Source organism: Abramis brama, assembly GCF_963993115.1.
Source record: "Abramis brama genome assembly, chromosome: 11".
Classification (NCBI taxonomy): Eukaryota; Metazoa; Chordata; class Actinopteri; order Cypriniformes; family Leuciscidae; genus Abramis; species Abramis brama.
Genome location: NC_139973.1, coordinates 33,730,063 through 33,750,965, shown reverse-complemented (window position 1 = coordinate 33,750,965; position 20,903 = coordinate 33,730,063). Strand labels below are relative to the sequence as shown.

The 20,903-nt window shown below is 38.0% G+C and overlaps 1 protein-coding gene across 3 annotated transcripts in view; it reads left to right on the top strand.

The window, feature by feature from the left end:
* The window catches only part of LOC311092006 (potassium channel, voltage gated eag related subfamily H, member 7), a gene marked incomplete at its 3' end in the record, with an annotated part of 69,536 nt that overhangs the window by 25,999 nt on the left and 22,634 nt on the right, over positions 1 to 20,903 (top strand). Inside the window, exons 3-7 of one of the 3 annotated variants that reach the window (XM_084128229.1) lie at positions 9,283 to 9,438; positions 14,471 to 14,932; positions 18,631 to 18,651; positions 19,191 to 19,214; positions 19,401 to 19,615. In XM_084128229.1, coding sequence (XP_083984355.1) covers positions 9,283 to 9,438; positions 14,471 to 14,932; positions 18,631 to 18,651; positions 19,191 to 19,214; positions 19,401 to 19,615 — 878 coding nt within the window. The remainder of the gene's footprint in view (positions 1 to 9,282; positions 9,439 to 14,470; positions 14,933 to 18,630; positions 18,652 to 19,190; positions 19,215 to 19,400; positions 19,616 to 20,903) is intronic. The other 2 variants (XM_084128230.1, XM_084128231.1) reach the window with 2 other exon arrangements.

Below are 20,903 nucleotides of genomic sequence, written 5' to 3'. Positions count from 1 at the left end.
GACTATGTGACAATAAAGGCTACTACTACTACTACTTGAAAGTTTCTGACATGGTAAAGTATAAAAACTAACTACTGGAGCACAAAATGCTCTTCTTGCAGATATTTCCTTATGGCCTAAAGTGTTCATACTGCATCTCTCTCTCTCTCTCTCTCTCTCTCTCTCTCTCTCTCTATCTCAGGATGAATTGCATTATGTGGTAATATTGACAGAGATGTAGTAGAGGGTCATAGTCTGCTTACTCTGGGCACAGCTGCCTCTTGTATTCCATCTGTCAACTGCAGAAAGAGAGGGAGAGATTACATTAAATTCATTACTACACTTTATCAGTATCATTCATTTTCAAACTTTCCAGTCCTGGATACTAATTATTAAATACAGTGTTCTAACTGTGCAAAAATACTCATTATACTATTATGTGGAACACCTGTTCAACTAGATGCTTTATACTGTTTATTACTGAACAGTACCCATAAAGAACACACTCTGTTATAGACTTTATCTCACAGAATAATGGCAGCAAGATAAAATTTGAATATGAATTTGGAATGATATACAGGTATGTCACTTACAATTGACTGACAATTTACAGTTTACAGTTTTTTGTCATTATGTTGTATTCTGAAGAAATACAACACCATAGCAAACAACAGTAAAACCCACAACCCATTGAAAGGACTATCCCTCAAAGCCCTTTTTCATTCAAGTTAAATGAAATATAATGTCTACCCTGAATAAGGTTTATAGTGTAGTAGTGTTCATTTAAGATTTTTTTTTCCAAAGCTATGTCGCCCGACAAAGGCTAAACCCATTATACAGCCACTCTGAAACAAATTTTGATTGATTTTATATCAGTTTTCACATTCTGTTTCCTCTGAATCTGATCATAGCCGACCCAAATCATTTGCTCTCCGTTTCACAGTAGGGCTGTTTCAAAAAAAATGTGCCACCCTAAATATCATCATCATCATCATCTGCATCTTCTTCTTCTTGGTCTTCAGAAATTGTTTTCTTTTAATTGCTTTCTTTTAAATTCGCACTGTATTGTTAAAGTGAAATTTTAAGCACCAATACCATTGGGTATTTAAACCTGAATAGAAACATAAACCTACTGCTATCGATAAAATAAAACAATTTTAAAGTAAACAAATTAATCTTGAGATTTCTAACCAGTCTTTAGAAAGACGAATGAAAATATCAGACTTGCTGAATTTTAGCTTAATTAGTGTTATTATTTTTGATTATTGGTTCTATGAAAATATAAAAGTATATAAGATTCTTAATTCTGTACTATTTGTACTATAATATGTTCTATTATTTATTCTATTCAGGTTTTTACACTTCTTTTCAAGCATCCTCTTTGGGGTCAACCATAATTCATTGAGTAAATGAATACAGTAGTTACTGTGATTTGCCTTTGCACAGCAGTCAAAAAAACCTCAGAGATGATATATAACCATGATATATATAATCAAACATATAACCATGTGCTCTGAACTATCATTGCTGTTGCCATAACGATTTTGTTGTTTATCTGAGCTCTTTAAGGACTGGTTGCTGTTGTTAGTTCCAGGTGTGTGTGAGTGTTTGTGCGTTATAGATGTTCTGCAGTTGGTGATTACAGAAGGTCTGTGGTGTGTGTGTGTGTGTGTGTGTGTGTGTGTGTGTGTGTGTGTGTGCGTGCGTGCGTGCGTGCGTGCGTGCGTGCGTGCGTGCGTGCGTGCGTGCGTGCGTGCGTGCGTGCGTGCGTGCGTGCGTGCGTGCGTGCGTGCGTGCGTGCGCGCGTGCGCGTGCGTGTGTGTGTGTGTGTGCCTGCACAGCTGCTAATAATATCACAGATTGACAGAGAAACTCTAGGCACACCAGACGAAAGCTCACTCTAACATATTTATAGATCACATGCCCAAAATAAAGCACACAAACTAACAGTACTTCTTTCTTCTGCTTGTCTCTGTAACCGACATGTGATCATTCAAGCAGTTTTATTCTGAATTGAGCTGATTCTACAGGCATACACACAACGGCTGCTCCTGCAGGCTGGAATAATCAAACAGGGAATTCTTGTCACAGTAAACTCTGTACTGGTCTCTGATTGTTCTTGAGATGATTCTCAAAAAACTAACACAAGTAACTGTCAAAGCAGGTGAGCTCATCGTGCTGAAAGGGCGATCACACTGACAGCAATTTGCAGCGACCATGAACGACAATGACTGTTTGTGATGTGACGCAGTTGAGCAGAGATTTCCATGTACAGTGTGAAGGGTATAATATAGAGCTCTAAATTTATCAGTGAAAGGAGGGAGGTGCTTACTAATTTACTTACTAAACTTACTAAATTTATATTATATTATATTATATTATATTATATTATATTATATTATATTATATTATATTATATTATTTAGGGCTGTCGATTTAACGTGTTCATTTAATTAATTAGCTATGGGAAAAAAACAAGGCGTTAAAATTAACGCATTAAATGCACCTGCCCCAGACCTATGTAGGTCATCTGTCATTTCATACAGTTGACGGTGAAGAACATGATGCAGGGCAACAGCTCACTGCATGATGTAGCCTAGAGAACGCAGTTAGAATGCCCCTAAAATTGATGCTCAACATATAAATGTGATATTTCCATCAAGAGGAGCATCAATTTTTGTTCAAGATCATATTAATATTGTATTGACAATGCAAGAGTCCAGCACTCTGTAAAGTCTCCTCTAGCACATCCCAAAGACTTGAATTTAAGGTCTTTACTCAGAGGTGCCAATTCATGTGTGAAAATATCTCTTCATGAATCTGATGAATCTTGACATTGTCATCCTGGAATATGGCCATGATGTGTGTGTCTTCATTCAATTCAATTCAATTCAATTCAATTCAATTCATGTTTATTTGTATAGTGCTTTTCACAATACACATCATTTCAAAAGCAGCTTTACAGAAAGTCCATGAGTCCATATTACAATTTAGAGTGTTTTGTTATCAAAGGCAACTGTCTAAGTTACAAAATCACAGTTAGCTAAAAATGTATTAATTTAAAAAATGTAGTGATTTAATGTAGATACAATGAGCTCATTGAAGTAATGAATACTTGTTTGTTAACAAATGATTATGACATTTAGAAAATATTGCATTGGTGCTTGTTGATTCAGAGTTGGCGTCATGTGCATTTGATCTGATATAATTGTATGGTTAGGCGATGCATTATATGAATACTAGGCTAAAGAGTCTTTAAACTTGGAGACTGAGTCTGAGCCCCGAACATTATTAGGAAGGCTATTCCAGAGTTTAGGAGCAAAATGTGAAAACGTTCTCCCTCCTTTAATGGACTTAGAGATTCTAGGTACTATCAAAAGCCTACTTTGTGACCTTAAAGAGCGTGATGGATTGTAAGGCGATAGAAGATAAGTAAATTCACAGGGGCTGTATCTTCATGGGGGTTTAAGAAATGAAAAGCTACACACTCCATCAATTAGGGTTAAAGAACTGTTCCCAATCATATTACATGCTAAAAACATAATAATCACTGCAATAATGATCTAGTCATAGACTCTTAAGTATTTGCCTATTTAAATCCAAACAACAACTTTTTTTTGGCAGTGTATATTATATTATATTATATTATATTATATTATATTATATTATATTATATTATATTATATTATATTATGTTGATTTATGTTATGTTATGTTATGTTATGTTATTGTAACACAGTTCAATGTTGTGGGAAGAAGGAGGCGGGAACCGGCGAACATTCACAACTTTATAATAAAATAATTATTAGCCCCTCACGGACGACTGCTGTGACATATAATAAAACAAACAAAACACAAGTCCAGGCCTGTCCTCTCTCGATCTTCACTGTCGTCGCTCCTCCGTGAGAGATACGAGACCGGTGCGTCGCGCAGGTGTCACTCATTAATCACGCAACCCGCCTCGCGCCGTCCTCCCATGGCCCTCGACCTCGTCCTGCTCGCCACAGTTATATTATATTATATTATATTATATTATATGTTATAATGTTTACTCTGTTTACTTTATAAACATCTGTGTAAAAGCTGTTTTCCTTTCCTTTTTGAGATTTGCGATCTGGGGCCGGTTTCACAAAGATAGACTTTGACTATGGCTTAGATATAGTAGATAGTCAGACTTCAGATAGACATCTAAATCAGACCGTTGCACAAAGCACTTAAGACTCTGACTATCTTAAGTAGGACTACACTGCAATGCATTCTGGGTAAAATAAGACACTTTTCAAAACAAAAAACATGGCGGATCGAGTAAGCGCATTCAACCACTCAGTGCAGTGTACCCCAGCGGAAAATATGTGTTTGTTGGAGGAGTATAAATGACGGAGTATGTTTTTATGTTTCCACTGTTCGATCGCGCCCGTGCCTCTCTCTCTCTCTGAAACACACACACATTCCAGCATTGCAATCTTGACATCGCAGCCTGTTATTATGCTGCGTTCACACCAAACGCGAATAGAGCGTCAAATCCGCGTCTAGTTCGACGCTTGAACATTTTGAATCCATTCGCGCGTCCAAAGCGAGCGTTTGAAGCGAAATAGACTGGCGTTCAGAGCTATGACTCCACTATGACTCTACTACTCCCTGTTGCGTAGTGAGCGGTGCTTGCGTCCACTGTTTTTAGACTATGAAAGCGTTGATCGTTGCTCGCGTTGACTATGTAACGGCCCTAACAGTTACAAGGACATTTTACTTGGGAATGTAGTAACAAGAATAAATGTTTAAATTATGAGCCATTTTCCCTTTTCTTCTGGCTGTTTGTAATGTAGGTAGGCTAACTGATTGTTACTGCTGGTTGCCAAGGTAACATAGAGTCTTAAACCTAAGTTAGCCTGGGGGTAAGGTGTCTAATTTTTTTGGTCTAAATTAAGTCAGTCTTTATTTTTGTGAAACAGTCTAACTTCCATTAGACTAGTCTATGAGCAAATTTGAGACTAGTCTAACAATCAAATCAAATCAAATCAAGTATATTTGTATAGCGCTTTTCACAATGCAGATTGTATCAAAGCAGCTTCACAGTATTAAAATAAAATAATACAACAAAGTTTGTTTCTAGTGGAATTTATTGATTGATAGAATAAAATTAAATATCCCCAAAATATCCCCAACTGAGCAAGCCAAAGGCAACACTATAGACCAGTCTAAAATAGCTTTGTGAAACCGGCCCCTGTACAACCAAAAATTTAGACAAGACTACTAGCAATAACAGTGAACCATGATCAGGATGCAAAGGCTAATATATTATTTAGGTCCACGGTTGTCAAACTGTACGTGGACTGATTTCAGGGGGTACGCGAAAAAAGATCTAAGTCATATGCCTTTTCAAACGTTTTCTCTGTCCCACGGTGGTAACTTCTTAAGCCATCCTTAAAAATATTTTGGTTTGCCGTAACAGCCAAAAAAAAAAAAAAAAAGGATCGGTAGGTCGGACTATATTTTTTTCAAGATTCAATGTAAAAAAAAAAAAGTACAATTTTGGTCATGGTGATTACATAGGTATGAATTTAAACAAATTTGCATATCGGGACTTCACTGACAGAATTTCATGCCAAGTTAAAGAGGTGTCGAGAAAAAAAAGAGAGATTTTGATTAAAAAAAACAACATTTATATTTATATATTAAATAACAATTAGAAAACCTGTATAAACTGAACACCAAAGAATAATATTAACTATTGACCGGTGGGTTCATGTGTAAGGGTGGCGCTGCCAATAATGCACCTAAAAGCTGTCACAAAGAACTGGGAAAAGTAATGATTATTAATATGTCAAATATATCAAGGAGACATTTCAATTGTTTATTAATAAACAAGTTTTTTCTGTGTCAAAGATGAAGTTGACTATGCTGACTCGCGATCTTTGCAGCAGTGAACGCGCCAGAGAGAGATGCACATTTCATACAGATTACATAAGCAGAGAGCAGTCTGTTTTCTTTCGTTTTGAATTGTTTTGTTACACATGTTTAAGTACACATTTCATGCTTTCTATATATATATATATATATATATATATATCTCAGGTCTGTGAGGCAAGTAGCTTATACGCTGAGTTTCGGTTCATTTAAGAGACGATCTCCAGTTCACGCGCCGGCGACTCCGTGTCCTGATTTATTGCCTGCTATATTTTCTTCTTATTTATTTAATCCAGGATATTGGTTGATGAAACGTTGATTAAAATTAAGATACAATTAATACAAAACGAAATTCACTTTAAAGAAAGGTTTTCTACAAAAACAAACTCAATGAAGTGGTCAAAATCGTGTCTGCCCACTCCATTTGTCTCTCGATATTTTCGGGATCATCTTATTCATGTTTTTCACTTTTCATATAATCAACATAAAATAAAATAAATATATATTATTTTATTTAAACCTGAATATGAAACTAAATAGTTTTTTAATGACTGGGCTACAATGCATAGGCCTATAGCCTACAGGCCACAGCGAAATTTAATGTCGGAGCGTCTTACGGAGCATGTGGGGGGAGAGATACGATTTTCGATCAATCATCGAATATTATTTTGCTTGATATTCCAATTCTTAATATTTGGTGTTTTAAATGCCTGTTTGAGATCACATATTTTACCACCTAAAAGTTAAAGATTGTTTGTGTCAAGTCCGGACCGTAACGCAAGTGTTCCCTCTTCTCATATTAAATATAGATATAAAACGCATGTGTATACTGATATTTTTCTAACGTCTGGACTCCTTTATTAAGGGAGTATGGATGTATAAACAGACGTTTCAATATATTAGTATTAAACGCATTTTCTGATGAACGCATTTTTCTCCATGAGTGTCGCGATTTTGGTATGGGCAATTTATATTGACAATACTTACTAAAATATAATTAATATCATTTTATTGTATTTGTATTAGTTGTTTGAAGAGTAAAAAAAAAAAAAAAAAAAAATCATTATATTCAGCACATTTGTATCATATGTTGACTTTTGATGAGATTTGTATCATATGTTTATGATTCTATTCACTATTCTCGACAAAATTGATAAAAAATAAATATTAATAAAAAATAAAAAAAACTTGTTAACAATTGGTGGTGTTGGGGGTACTATAATCTATAATGTCTCAGGGGGTACATGCCTGTTAAAAGTTTGGGAACCACTGATTTAGGTAAAATAACCATTAAATAAATTTGGTGATTCGCAAAGTTTTAGGCTAGTATTTTAATTAAGATAGATTGTTTTAATATATAAATAATAATATCACTTATATTAATAATAATATGTTAATTTAAACGATTGTTAAGTTATCCTGCGGCCACCTTGGAAGTTTGCTGAGGCCCCCTAGTGTGTTCTGGTCCCTAGGTTGAAAAAAAACTGTGTTAGATTGATATAATAATTTAATGCTCAATAATATTGTATCTCTCTAAAGAACCCGGAATATGCTTTTATCGTTTGAAAAACACAAAAAAGGAAATCCATGGTAAGTGCCAAGAACTGTGTGGAGTTTAATTATCTAGAGCAGTGGTTCCCAAACTTTTAACAGGCATGTACCCCCTGAGACATTATAGATCTTCCGGAGTACCCCCAACACCACCAATTGTTAACAACAAGTTTTTTTAATTTTTATTAATATTTATTTTTATCAATTTTGTCAAGAATAGTGAATAGAATCATAAACATATGATACAAATCTCATCAAAAGTCAACATATGATACAAATGTGCTGAATATAATGATTTTAAACAGATATGCACCCAATCTCACACACAATAGGCCTACAACACATATCCAACATCTCATTAAAGCTATTGTTAACTTTTCACATACTGATAAGTATTGCTTTTCACATATGATAACATTGTATATTTTCTTAACTTCTCTGCTGTAAAATAATAATAAAAAAGAGAACAAATTAACAATAGTAAACTAAATAGTAAACAGTAAACTAAATTGTAGTAAACCACACAGAATAGGCCTACCACCTCTCCATCCACATCTCCAGTTTAATCAATGTGAGGGATGTGCCTGGATGTTCTTACATAATGCAGCGATGTTAGGCCGAATTGGGGACAGTTTCAGTCTTAGATCATTTTCCACAAACAGTCTGTACTTATACTAGGAAAAAATGTTTATATGTTATATATGTTGACGGCAAAATAGGCTATATATTTCGTTCTGTATTGACAGGTGCAGTATTTGAAAATGGATAATATTTTTTTACATTACATTTATACTGTATTTGCATTTATGTCAAACCCTAGACATTTTCAAACATCAAAATGACATTTATTAATATGTATTCGTGTCAAAATGACATATAAACATCTTTTCCTACTCTATTTTGCCTGGAAACGCTTCCAACACGCTTGCGTGTCGCGTGAAAAATAGGCGTCGGTTCTATTTCTAGCATGCACGCGTTTTCCGCGCGGCTCGTCACGCAGGCAGTGTGCAAACTCTAACCTGTTAACATGGGAGCCGAAATAAAAACGGACACGCCACGCAGCTGAGACGCTCACGCCACGCAGCCAGTGTGTCGCCGGCCTTAGATCTTTTTTCGCGTACCCCCTGAAATCAGTCCACGTACCCCTGGGGGTACGCGTACCCCAGTTTGACAACCGTGGATCTAGAGGAAATCTTTTTGCAGGAACAGTGACATTGTGTGTAATCTTGCCTTGTGACCAAATCTCAAACACCAAATCATCACTGTAAAGTCAATTGCTTGTATGAATGCACTGGAAAAACTGAATGATGATTAAAAATTATGACAATGATGAGGATAATTGTGTCTTAAGATGGGGGACCATGGCTAATAGAATGTCTGATAACCCTTGTGCTCCAGTAATGATTAACTCATCAATCCACAGGTTTCTATCAAATGTGAAGACGAATCAGAGCCACGGCTCAATTGTGCTTTCTCAAGGGTTGTCTTGCCCTTTAGTTGCCATGGCGACCCCTGACTTTGCCTGTCAGGAATGAATCCTGAACTTGTCAAATTGAATGAGCATCAACATCTATACACAAAACTGCATGTTTGTTAGTAAAGTAGTGAATGTAACCTGCTCTCCACAACCACCATCTGCCTCTGTTATTTATTAGTAATCTTATGCTAATTTCTTAAGCAAATTAATATGAAGAAATCTCAATTAACCAGAATTAATCAGAAATAAGTGGTCATTTAAAAATGCAAAGATGCTCACTGATCTTAATGGTTGAATTTGATTAGCTTTCAAAACCAAAAGAAGATAATGAAGATTCACAATATATTGTTTTTGTCACTTTACATCCATAGGATCAGACTTCCTGTGTGCGACACACATCATTCCAGTGAAGAACGAAGAAGGTGTTGTCATGATGTTCATCTTGAGCTTTGATTACGTGCTAAAGGAGGGTAGCATGGATTCATTAGACAGACTCAACCACAGCTCCCCATCCAGACAAGAACAAAGTAAGAGTGCTTCTCATCTTTTCCTTTTCTCGTTCCCTATCTGTAATGCATTTTTTTCATTCCCATTACTGCAGTAAATTGACAACATCTGTCTTAATTGCTTACTTCCAGTCTCTTCCATTTAAACAAATGGAGTGTGGTTGATGAGTAGAAATGATGGAGAGGTGTGCAGGAATAAATATGGAGAAGGCAGAGGAAGAGAGAAGGGTTTTTATTTTCTCCAGTTGCTCTGGCTCACCAGCACACACTGTCAACCCCGAACCCAGTCAACTAGAAAGGAAATGAAGTGGGGGAAAATTATTTATGTAACACAGTGTTACAATCATTTGGATACCTGAGGCCAGGTGCTGAAAGACGCTTCATTTATAGGACAACTGTGCACATAAAACCACCCAATACAAGCAGAGAGAGACTGTGCGTGTGTGTATGTGTGCTCATGCTATAATTATGGCAAGTGTTCATAGAGACCTGGAAGCAATAAAACTGCTGCACTGCATTTTCTGTAAAATATGCTACTGCATCAGTATACACACATGTGAACACACACATGCCTGATGTCCTCCTCTAACTTTGTATTGGAAAGTCACATCTGAACTATGAAATCCAATTAATATTCAATACTAAAACCGTCTCTGTGGTATCATAGCAACAGGGAATATTTTGAAAAGGACATTTGCGTGTGTTCGTATGCGAGTAAGTTCGTATGCGAGGGACTGTTTAGTTAGGGCTGTTATTGCATTAATTTCCTATTATAACTGTAAAGCTGCTTTGAAACAATCTGTATTGGAAAAAGCGCTATATAAATGAAGGTGACTTGACTTGTTATAAATTGATTATTTGCAATGGCAGTGTAGAAAGTATTATGCTGAGACACACAACATGATGCTTTTAAAAGCTGTGGCAAAAAATTCCAGCTGGGATGAATATAGATTTCCTAGATCTCTCTTCCTCTTGAGAGCAAGGCTGAGAGTTAAATTGAGAAGAAGTGCATTGAACCAGCAAAGCAGACACAAACTAGCTAGTAAAATGTAAATGAAAAGCTTTTCCATCCTGATTGTGTCAATGATTTATTAGGTAAGGTACTCTGATAAAAATTGAAGGATGTCCCACTCAAAACAGCCTCTTTTGTGGGATGCATTAGGCTGTTTTGATGAAGGAGTGATATAAATAGCCCAGTTTGGAGACTTTTAATTAATGCTGGCGTGGTACTGAAACCCCAGGGGAAGAGACAGAGAGAGAAACTGAGTAATTGAGAAATCACAATGCAGAGATACAAAATATGGATTCTTGATAATAATGTACAAGGCCTTGTAACTTAGTTTAGCTTTTGAATTAAATAAAATATGTAATAATAGTGCGTGTCCCTGTATGATGTTTTAAAGGTTCCTAATGTTGTTTTGGAGGTCTCCTACAAAAGGTTTACATGCATCCAAGGTCAAAAAACGCTTTAATTTTCTCTTTACAAGTTCAAAAGAGTAAGCGTATTTGGCGTGCTGTCCAAGGAGAGGGCTCTGAGCTTGGTGTTTTGGCACAAACCCAGAGTACTTCCCCCGTATTCCCTGGCTGTGATAGTAACCAGCCAAGAGTGAGGAGTCGGAATCATTTGAATGTGTTCCTCCCAACTTTGTCACCTCTTTTCTTATGGTGTCTGAAACGGTTCCCCCCCCCCCCCCCCCCCCAATCCAGATTGGTGTCTTCGAAAAGCTGTCTCAGTGTAGACGAAGGCCAAAGTGTCGAGAAAAAGATGCATTTTCAAATGTATTCAGATAAGTGTAGATGTAGCCTCAGACTGCAGAAAACTGCTGACGCTGCTTGAAATGTCATGTCAACTACACAAATACAACAGAAACGGATGGCATGAGCTTTTCTAGGACACCAGTAATGATTTTATTGGGCATCAAGCTTTCAAGAAGCTCTCCTACACTCAGTGTTGTGGTATTGCCAATAATATAATGTTTAATATAATGTAATATAATAAGCTGGTCTCACTGGTCCATAAATAATTTAGCTGTATTTTAGTTTTGGTTGGTATGAAGCTCAGGTAATAAAAATCCATGTGGAGTCCTAGGGCTGTCTTGCCCTCCAGAGGAGAAAGAGACATAGAGAGAATTCGAATTTAATGCATGTTTCATCTCCTTTCTCTCTGAATTTTATTGATGTCCCAGTTTTCCCTACAACAGAGACATTTCTGCTTCTTTAACATTCAGGCAGTTCTTGTTAAAGATTCACAGTGTGAGTAGGACCATGCGGCTGCAGAGGATTTCCTTCTGGTGTTAATAATCATGTATTCTACTTTCTTTTTATTCCTACACTGAGACTATTCAAAAACATGCAGTGACCCTCATTGCTGCCCCCCTCACCTGAGGGCTGAGACCTAGAAGCAACCCTACTTCACCCAAATTTTTTAATTCTGTTATCATTTACATTTACTATCATTTGCGTCCATCCACCAGGCCTCTTATACAGCTTCGGCCTTGGCTGTAAGAGCCCTCAACGTCTCCTCCCTGCTTTCTGCTTATCAGGCCAAGCTCCTGGTCGAAATGGGAGAACAACTGAAGAAAGGGACGCCTGCTTTCTGGAAGGAGATAGTCACTGTCAATGACCTCGTTGTCCTTAATTCCCATCAAGCTGTCCAAGCTAGCGGGCGTTCAATGGCTCTCTCGGTCATAGGAGGATGTGCACTGTGGCTTAATCTATCTGGTCTCCCCGATAGTGAAAATCGGTGCATTGCTGGAACGCTGGTTGCAATGACAAGCACTGCAATGACAAGCTCTGCAATGACAAGAATAAGGAGGATGAGGCTTTCACACTTTGCCTTCCTAGAAAGCCTGTGCCGCACCAGATGTCCTCTGTGTGGCCGCCTAACGCCTATGCTCTGGATGCCAGGCAGGGCAATAAAATCTTGCGGCAAGCCACAGTCCCAGCTTTGTATTTCCGTTCAAAAGACAGAGGCTATCTGTCGGCGAGGTCAGCCCCCCCTTCCTAATTCCAAAGAAAGAAGGACGGTTCTGTCGGCCTACCAAGGTGCACAGCACTGGAGGAATGCGGACCCCCCTCGGGCGATCATGTTGTGGAAAGTGGTAACAACAGACGCATCCTTAACAGGGTGTGGGGCCACCCAGGAGGGCAGAACTGTAAATGGTGTGTGGCCAAGCACACTTCACTCAGCCCATTTAAATTATTTGGAGCTCCTTACTGTGTGGAAGGCTCTGAATCATTTTCTGCCCCGTTTGCAGGAGCATCACGTGCTGGTATGCTGGGACAATACCACAGCTGTAGCACATATTAACGGCAAAGGGGGGATGTGCTCCTCTAAGCTTCATGCTCTAACTCACAAGCTATTAATATGTAGCTGGTGGCACTTTCTGTCATTACGGGCGACCCATGTCCCGGCATACTGAACAGGGGCGCAGACCTCTTGTCGAGGGGGAACCCACTCTATGAAGACTGGCGCATCCATCCTCAGATACTGAGTCTGCTGTGGGAGAGATTGGGCCAGGCTACCGTTGATCTCTTTGCCTCAGGTGAAAACGCCATTGTCCTATGTTCTTCTCGCTACTGGATGAGGATGCCCCCTTATCGTGGACACACTGGCCAATCAGTGGCCTAACATGTTGCTCTACGCAGTTCCTCCCCTTTGCCTTTTAACACTGACTCTGGTCAGGGTGAGAGAACAAAGCCTGACTGTTTTTGGTAGCAGGTGGCCCAAAACACCATGGCTCGCAGAGATTATTCCTCTGCTGTATGCCCAGCAGTGGCCCCTCCCATTACTTTCGGACCTCTTGTCCCAAGCGAACTGGGAAAATTACCATCCTCATCCAGCCAGGCTTGCCCTCTGTGCCTGGCCCGTGAGAGGTCAAACTTAAACACACTGGGGTTCCCCCCACGTGTTATTGACACTATTCAGAATGCTAGGGCCTCTTCTACACAGTCCCTTTATGACTGTAAGTGGCGTGTGTTTGAGGAGTGGTGTGAAGGGCGCTGGGTGGTATCATATCAGTGCTCAGTTTCTGATATTTTGTGTTTTCTGCAAGACCTTATGGATGTTGGAAAATCTTTCTCTACTATTAAGGTCTATTTAGTGGCTATCATGTCATGTTGGGTTTGAGGCTGCTACGGTGGTGCGCAACACCCTCTTATATTTAGATTTATGAAGGGCGCATATCATTCTCTTCCAGTCACTAGAAGAGCGGTTCCAGAGTGGGACCTCTCCATGGTGCTGGAGGCTTTGTCTCAACAGCCTTTTTCTGAAAGTGTGCTGCACTGCTACAGCAAATGCTGACCAAGTATTTGAAGGTTGAGCAGCAAGCTCATTGGCTACTGATATAGCAGGAACCAATCAGCTGTGCCCTATAGAGAATGATGTGATTGCAAGCAGATTGAGTTAAGGACCTATCAGCCTCCGCCATCTAGTTTCATGACAGAACTTTGTATTTAATTTAGGCTTTTATTCACATATAAACATTCATCACCACACACAACAGATATGGTAAATGGGAGCTCAAGTATGTTTGCAGGTTCATTCTCATGTGTAACGCAGTATGTTTGAGCTTCTGCAAGAACCAATGAGGTTTGTTCTCGCGCATCAAACAAGTACGGTTGAACTTTTGTCTGTGTTTGCTGATCGATGTTTATATGTGAATAAAAGTTCAATCTGTTCATCATATAAAGCGATCAAGTTTCTTCAGAAAATTTTGACTAAACTGCTCAATTCATATGGATTAGTTTCACAATTTCTGTATGAACTTTTTGAAGCTATAAATTGGTAGTTGTGTGGACTATCAATGGAGGGACAGAAATCTCTCAGATTTCATTTAAAATATATTTTGTGCTATCGCAAAAACTCCCTTAATTGTACAGGGCCCCTTATCTTGTATTTTGAATTACCCAAGCTCCCATTAATTTACAACCCTGGAGAAGGACATGTATTTTTTATTACATTTTATACAATATAATAAAATAATGCTTCTTTCTGGTTACCTCCCCTGAACTCCTGGTGTCACTTTGTCACTCCTCTGTCACTTTTTTGTAGAAAAAGGACGTTTCTTCCGTTTTCGTCTGCCTGCCCCACTAAGCATGCTAGGAGTGAGTAAGCAATCCCTCCCCCAAGAAGACCCGGATGAGGTGACCATTCATTCGGCTGATCAGAATGAGAAACGCTCTTCCTGCTCGTCATCTCTCTCCCTTTCCCTCTCTCCACGTGAACTCCATCCACCAACCGGCGAGAGCTGTAGCCCCTCCTATGGAAATGACACCCGGGCTCTGATTGGCCAGAGTTGTCTGGGGTCATGCTCGCCGATCTCAGGGCCACAGGATCACTCGTCTCCACGGGGCCCCTGGGAACGGATGGACCCCCAGGAGCCTTTGGCGACTGCATCCAGGATGGCATCACAGGCCAGTATGTGCACATTTAGGAGACCATCATCTACACAAGATTTAGAAGGACTCAGTACGCACACACAGAGGACGTACCGTGATCGCCATGCTAGCGAAGGTATGCACACGTTTCTAAATACACAAGCATAAGCTTTTATGAATTTTTATACAACCAGATTTAGTTTGTGGTTCAAAGTGACTTGATTTGGTAAAATCACAGCAACCAATGAACTGGAAGGTGCAGAAATTAAAAACAGCCACACATACAGTATATGCACACTGTTAACTCATCTTTGTGGGGTCTTTCTATTCACGTCTGTTGATCCTGTTTTATCCATTGTAATATATGTCCATTGTAATTTCCACTACAATTCTATCATCCTATATATGTATGCTGCTATTAATTTAGAAACTTTTTTAAATAAAAAAGAAGGTTCTACATATGAATAGGGTAAGATATTTCCTTGAGAATTATACTTGGTTATGGGTGCAGTGTCAGACTTTTACTCAAAGTATCTAGCTAAAAATATACTCGAGTCAAATTAAGGTTTCCACATTTAACTGTACTTAAATATTTAAAAGTAAAAAATTATCTTTTTTCTTAGCCCTTGAAACTGACTGATGAAATCAAGAGACAGGGCAGGTTTCCTCATTAAAATGAATAATTTTCTCAATGCCTTGACTTTGTAAGGCTCTAGGACACGGCAGGTGTTAAACTTTGACCTATATCCTGAAATGTGTTACCTGAAATTACTGAGCATTAAATTCAACTGCAGCTTGTTTTATAGTTGTTTGGCACTTGAATATCATTGGTTATGAACTGCTATAATTAAATTATTAAATTATAGCTATAACTTAATTCAAAAGCATTGCTTTAGGTCAAAGGTATAAAATGTTGCCATGACTGTAGAGATATATCTTCACAAGGACGATTGACTATAGCTCTGAGGCCAATTGAAATTGATTGTAAACGGTTCAAATATAAATGACAAAGAAGTCAAGGTGGCGAGAAAGTCTGAGTCTTTGTTAACTCCAAAATCAAACACAAATCCACACAGGGGTTCTTCTCTCACACCAAGCACAATATAACATTCCATGGGGAAAATGTCTCTCTCCCCCTGTCCCAGGTGTGCGGGTGCTTATATCCGTCTCTCTGCCATTCACTAGAATTAGAGACAGGAGTTAGTCATTATTCACTTGACCTTTTCATCACCGCTCGTCTCCGCACCTGTTCCCCACTGCAGACCACTCCTCCCTTGCCACATTGATTTTATTGTTAAATAAAAGTGCAGTAAAATTCACAGGAACGTCATGTGACTTGTTAGTTTAGTAAAACAGACAAAAATATGTCTTTTAAAGAAGATTATAGATTCCCATCATGATAACCAGTGAAATATGTAGCTTGTACTTGAAGGCCTTTTACTTTGAAGTAAAAATGCATGTTTCATTAGTACTCTAGAATAAATTCCCCAAAATAATACTTAATGAAGTACCATTATTCAATTTATAACCCTGATATCCATTGCTTTGAATCTGAATTAAACGTGCCCTATACAATATACATTTTAATATGAAAAAGACCATCATATTAAATATGCACACATTTCCATATCATATCAAAATTTATATAGAGTCTTACCCTTTTGTTTTAATGTTATCATTTTGTTTCATGTGATAATTTTGATTTGTAATTGTCAAAACTAAGGTTCTTTATTGACCAAAATATTTAATAAAACTTGGAAAAAGATTTCCAGTAAACCATCTCACAGCATTATCATTTAAGCGCAATTTAAAACTAGTGGTCTCTACATAATATTAATATAAAATATGAAAGCGTACATTTGTGGCAACACTTTAGTTTAGTGTCCTTTTTACACATTACATGTAGTTACTATAGTAATAACTAAAATTATGCATAATTACATGCAACTAATCGTAACCCTATAGAAAGAACATTTAGTTAATTAATATTACTATAAGTATTTATGTATGTATAATTACAAGGACACCTTAAAATTAGACACCTTAACCACATTTGCTATATGAGCAAAAATGCCACTTTAAAGGATTAGTTCACTTTTAAAAAAACTTTTGCTGATAATTTACTCACCCCCATGTCATCCAAGATGTCCATGTCTTTCTTTCTTCAGTCGAAAAGAAATTAAGGTTTTTGATGAAAACATTTCTCCATATAATGGACTTCAATGGGCCCCAAACGGTTCAAGGTCCAAATGACAGTGCAGCTTCAAAGGGCTTTAAGCGATACCAGACGATGAATAAGGGTCTTATCTAGCGAAACGATCGGTCATTTCAAAAATAAATAAAAAAGTTTAAGTTTTATAAGCACAAATGCTCGCCTTGCTCTGTTCTGTGATGCGCGTTTGTGACGTTCGTGACGCAATTACGTTGAAAAGGTCACGCTTGACGTAGGCGGAAGTACCGAGTCAGTGTTTACAAATGTGCGGAAGGAGGACCATATACACATATTCAAATGTCTTTGTGTCAGTTTATTGTTTAAAATGCCCATTTCGTGTGCGTGTCCTGGGTGTTTTAATATTAAAAAGCCTAAAGACTCGGTACTTCCGCCTACATCAAGCGTGACCTTTTCAACGTAATTGCGTATTACATGACGTCACGAATGCGCATCACAGAACAGAGCATGGCGAGCATTTGTGCTTATAAAACTTAAACTTTTTTATTTATTTTTGAAATGACCGATCGTTTCGCTAGATAAGACCCTTATTCATCGTCTGGTATCGTTTAAAGCCCTTTGAAGCTGCACTGAAACTGTCATTTGGACCTTGAACCGTTTGGGGCCCATTGAAGTCCATTATATGGAGAAATGTTTTCATAAAAAACCTTAATTTCTTTTCGACTGAAGAAAGAAAGACATGGACATCTTGGATGACATGGGGGTGAGTAAATTATCAGCAAAAGTTTTTTTTAAAGTGAACTAATCCTTTAAATGGGGTCATGATATGGATTTCTTTCTTTTTTTAAATATGTTCCTTAAGGTTCTCTTATAATCTTAATAAAAAAAATTGCACAAAAAACAAAACAAATATATATGTGTAAAAACTGTTATTTTCAACAGTCATTCTTACCCTCTGTCTGAAATGATCTGTTTTAAGTGGTTGACTCCTTTAAGGCTTGTCAGTAAACGGCCACTGTTATGATTTGCATCACTGCATAGGAAACAGTATCAGCACCCACTCGCTATTACACGCGAGTAAGTGTTTTAAGAACCTTATCCATATAAAACCGTTATTTACAGACAAAGCATTGTGACATTGTTTACTTGCGGTTTGTGAATGTAGCTGCTGTCAGATCCAGTACAGTTGTCTGCTTCATCTTTCAACAAAAGTTTCTTTGCAAACTCTCCATTACATTGTGCCTCATTTACAAAACAACATGCAGTCAAATAATCATATAATATAAACATATAATCCTCCAACGTATTCCATGATGCCATTGAAAATAAACCCTCCATCCTGACGCTAATGTCCTTCTGAAGTTACTACAGAAATAAGCAAATGTAAAATAAATACGTTTTTCTTACTATGTTTTCTAAAAGTAGCAGCAATATTGGGGAAATTCACAATTGTTAAATCCACCCAAAATCATTATTTATAGTTCCTCCCCACCTAAATTATTTATTGTCTTTATGAACCTACTTTCCATAAGTAGGTTCATTACTAACATCTCACACACAGTTTACAAACCTAATAGATCTCACCTATCACTGATGGTTTTGACTGCCTTTCACTGTCTTTCTCTCCTTTCACCCTGTCCATCTGTGATCTATTGCTCTCTCAGATAATGGGCGTAGTATTAAAGGTAACAGAGCTGTTACTCAGCACATGCCTGCCTGCCTGTCTGTATGAAGCATGCTCGGGCTTACACTGAATGCTCCCGAAATGCATCAAATTTACAATCACAGAATACTTTCAAAGAAAATACTGATAAATAAGTGTACGTGTGACGGAGGGACAGAGGAGACATTTGCATGTATAATGTCTTATGTGACATTAAAATGCATGGAATAGAAATCACTTTTTTTAAGAACTAAGTTTCAGCTTTGGCAGCTTCTTCTGTCTTTTTATTCTTCCTCTCCCTTTTCTTTTTCTAAACCTCTCTTTCTGAACCTACATGGTTTTCACAGGAGAATGGATTGTTTAGATTCTTGTAGTATTCTTATCATAAATCTTTTCAATTTACAAGACTGTGGACCATTTTAGTTCAGCGATCTGTTTACATCAGTAAAGTTCTTGAGATGATACCAGATTCTCCTAATCTTTGACCTCCTGACTTTTTCAAAAGTTAAATCATTTTCTGCTCCCCTTCCCTCTCTCTTTCGCTCTCTTCTTATTGGCTAGTGTCGCGCTCTTGGATGGCTGGGGGTATGGCTAGAGCTTCACTTCTTTGATTTAATCGTTGGCATGTCTCTGTTGTCTGTGCGTCTGCTGTCTTTGTATTTGTGTTTGCAATTGTCTTGCAATAAACAGTGTTGATGTCACTATTAATGTGAGTCCTGCTAGATGAGAGAGAGTTGTACATTGCTCATAATTTGTGTGTATGTGCTTCAGGTCCATTTAATCAGATCAAGTCCAGCCTTCTGGGCTCCACGTCTGACTCAAACCTCACCAAGTACAGCACCATCAACAAGATCCCTCTCATCACTCTGAACTTCTCAGAGACAAACAATGACAAGCGAGCATCATCTCCGCATTCCTCAGAGAAAACCATCATCGCACCAAAGGTCAAAGATCGGACACACAACGTCACAGAGAAGGTCACACAGGTGAGAGATGTTTACTATTATAAATGCAACACCCAAACAAAGTGGAGTCAACAAAGTGCTTTCACAAAGGCTATTCATTACTATTAAATTCTACATTAGTGTCTCTCTATTGGAAAGTCAGACATATAAAGGGTTGTTTTAATAATTATAGAAATAAGAGGCCTGCAGCTGGGAGTAAAAGTAAAAGACAGTCTAACACAGACACACACACACACTATATCGGTGGTTCCCAAGCTGGGGGGCACGACAAGGCTAAGGGATATTGTACAGTCAGCAGATTGTTATGCAAAAGAAACCTCTTCAGGGTGATACAATCCCCCACTGCGTAATTGTCCCGCTTATTATGCAGCTATTTGATTAATTTGACATTTATTACCTCAGTACTCGCAGTACCCGCTTGAGTGGTCTGTTATCGGTTGTAGCATTTTTTGTCGGGCAATTACAGACCACTAGATGGAGCGGTTGAAGAATAAGAATTGAGTATTACTGGAAGCCCTGTAAAATAAATTAATGATGCATGATTATGCACTAAGCAAGTTTGTGAAAGGACTGCTAGTGCCAGGTAAACATAATTTGTAAAACGTAAAAATTATTCACAAATACCAAAACAACTTGTCCAGAAGTAGAACCCATTATAATCAGTGATGCTGTCTACTGGATGCGGTGCGACACAACAGGACAATCCCTGACAGTAAACTGATAACCCATTCTATTTCTGACATATTTCCGATTTGCAACGCTCATTTTTCCGTTTCCAGTAGACAGTCCGGCGCAGTTCGCCGTCAAGTCCGCTGCAGTGAAAAGACAATATGACGAGGCATATCTTGCCCTCGGATTCACCAGTACAGCGGTTGGTAATGAAGAGAGACCACAGTGTGTTACGTGCCTCAAAATATTAACTTCTGACAATATGAAGTCAAACAAGTTAAGACGCCACCTAGTGACTAAACATCACAAACACAGAGAGAAACCTGTTGATATTGAGAAGTTGTAGTACTGTATCAATTGCAATATTTTAAATTAATCCTTTAGAATTTTGCAATCAAGGTCATGTCTGAGAGTGTCTTTATGTGGGTGCATCTATATTCATCAAAGAATCCTGAAAAAAGTAGTTACCTCAAACATTTGAAGCAGCACTGCGGTTTTCAACATTTATAATAATCAGAAATGTTTCTAAAGCAGCAAGTCAGCATATTAGAATGATTTCTGAAGGATCATGTGACACTGAAGATTGGAGTAATGATGCTGGAAATTCATCTTTGCCACCACAGGATAAATTAAATGGTAA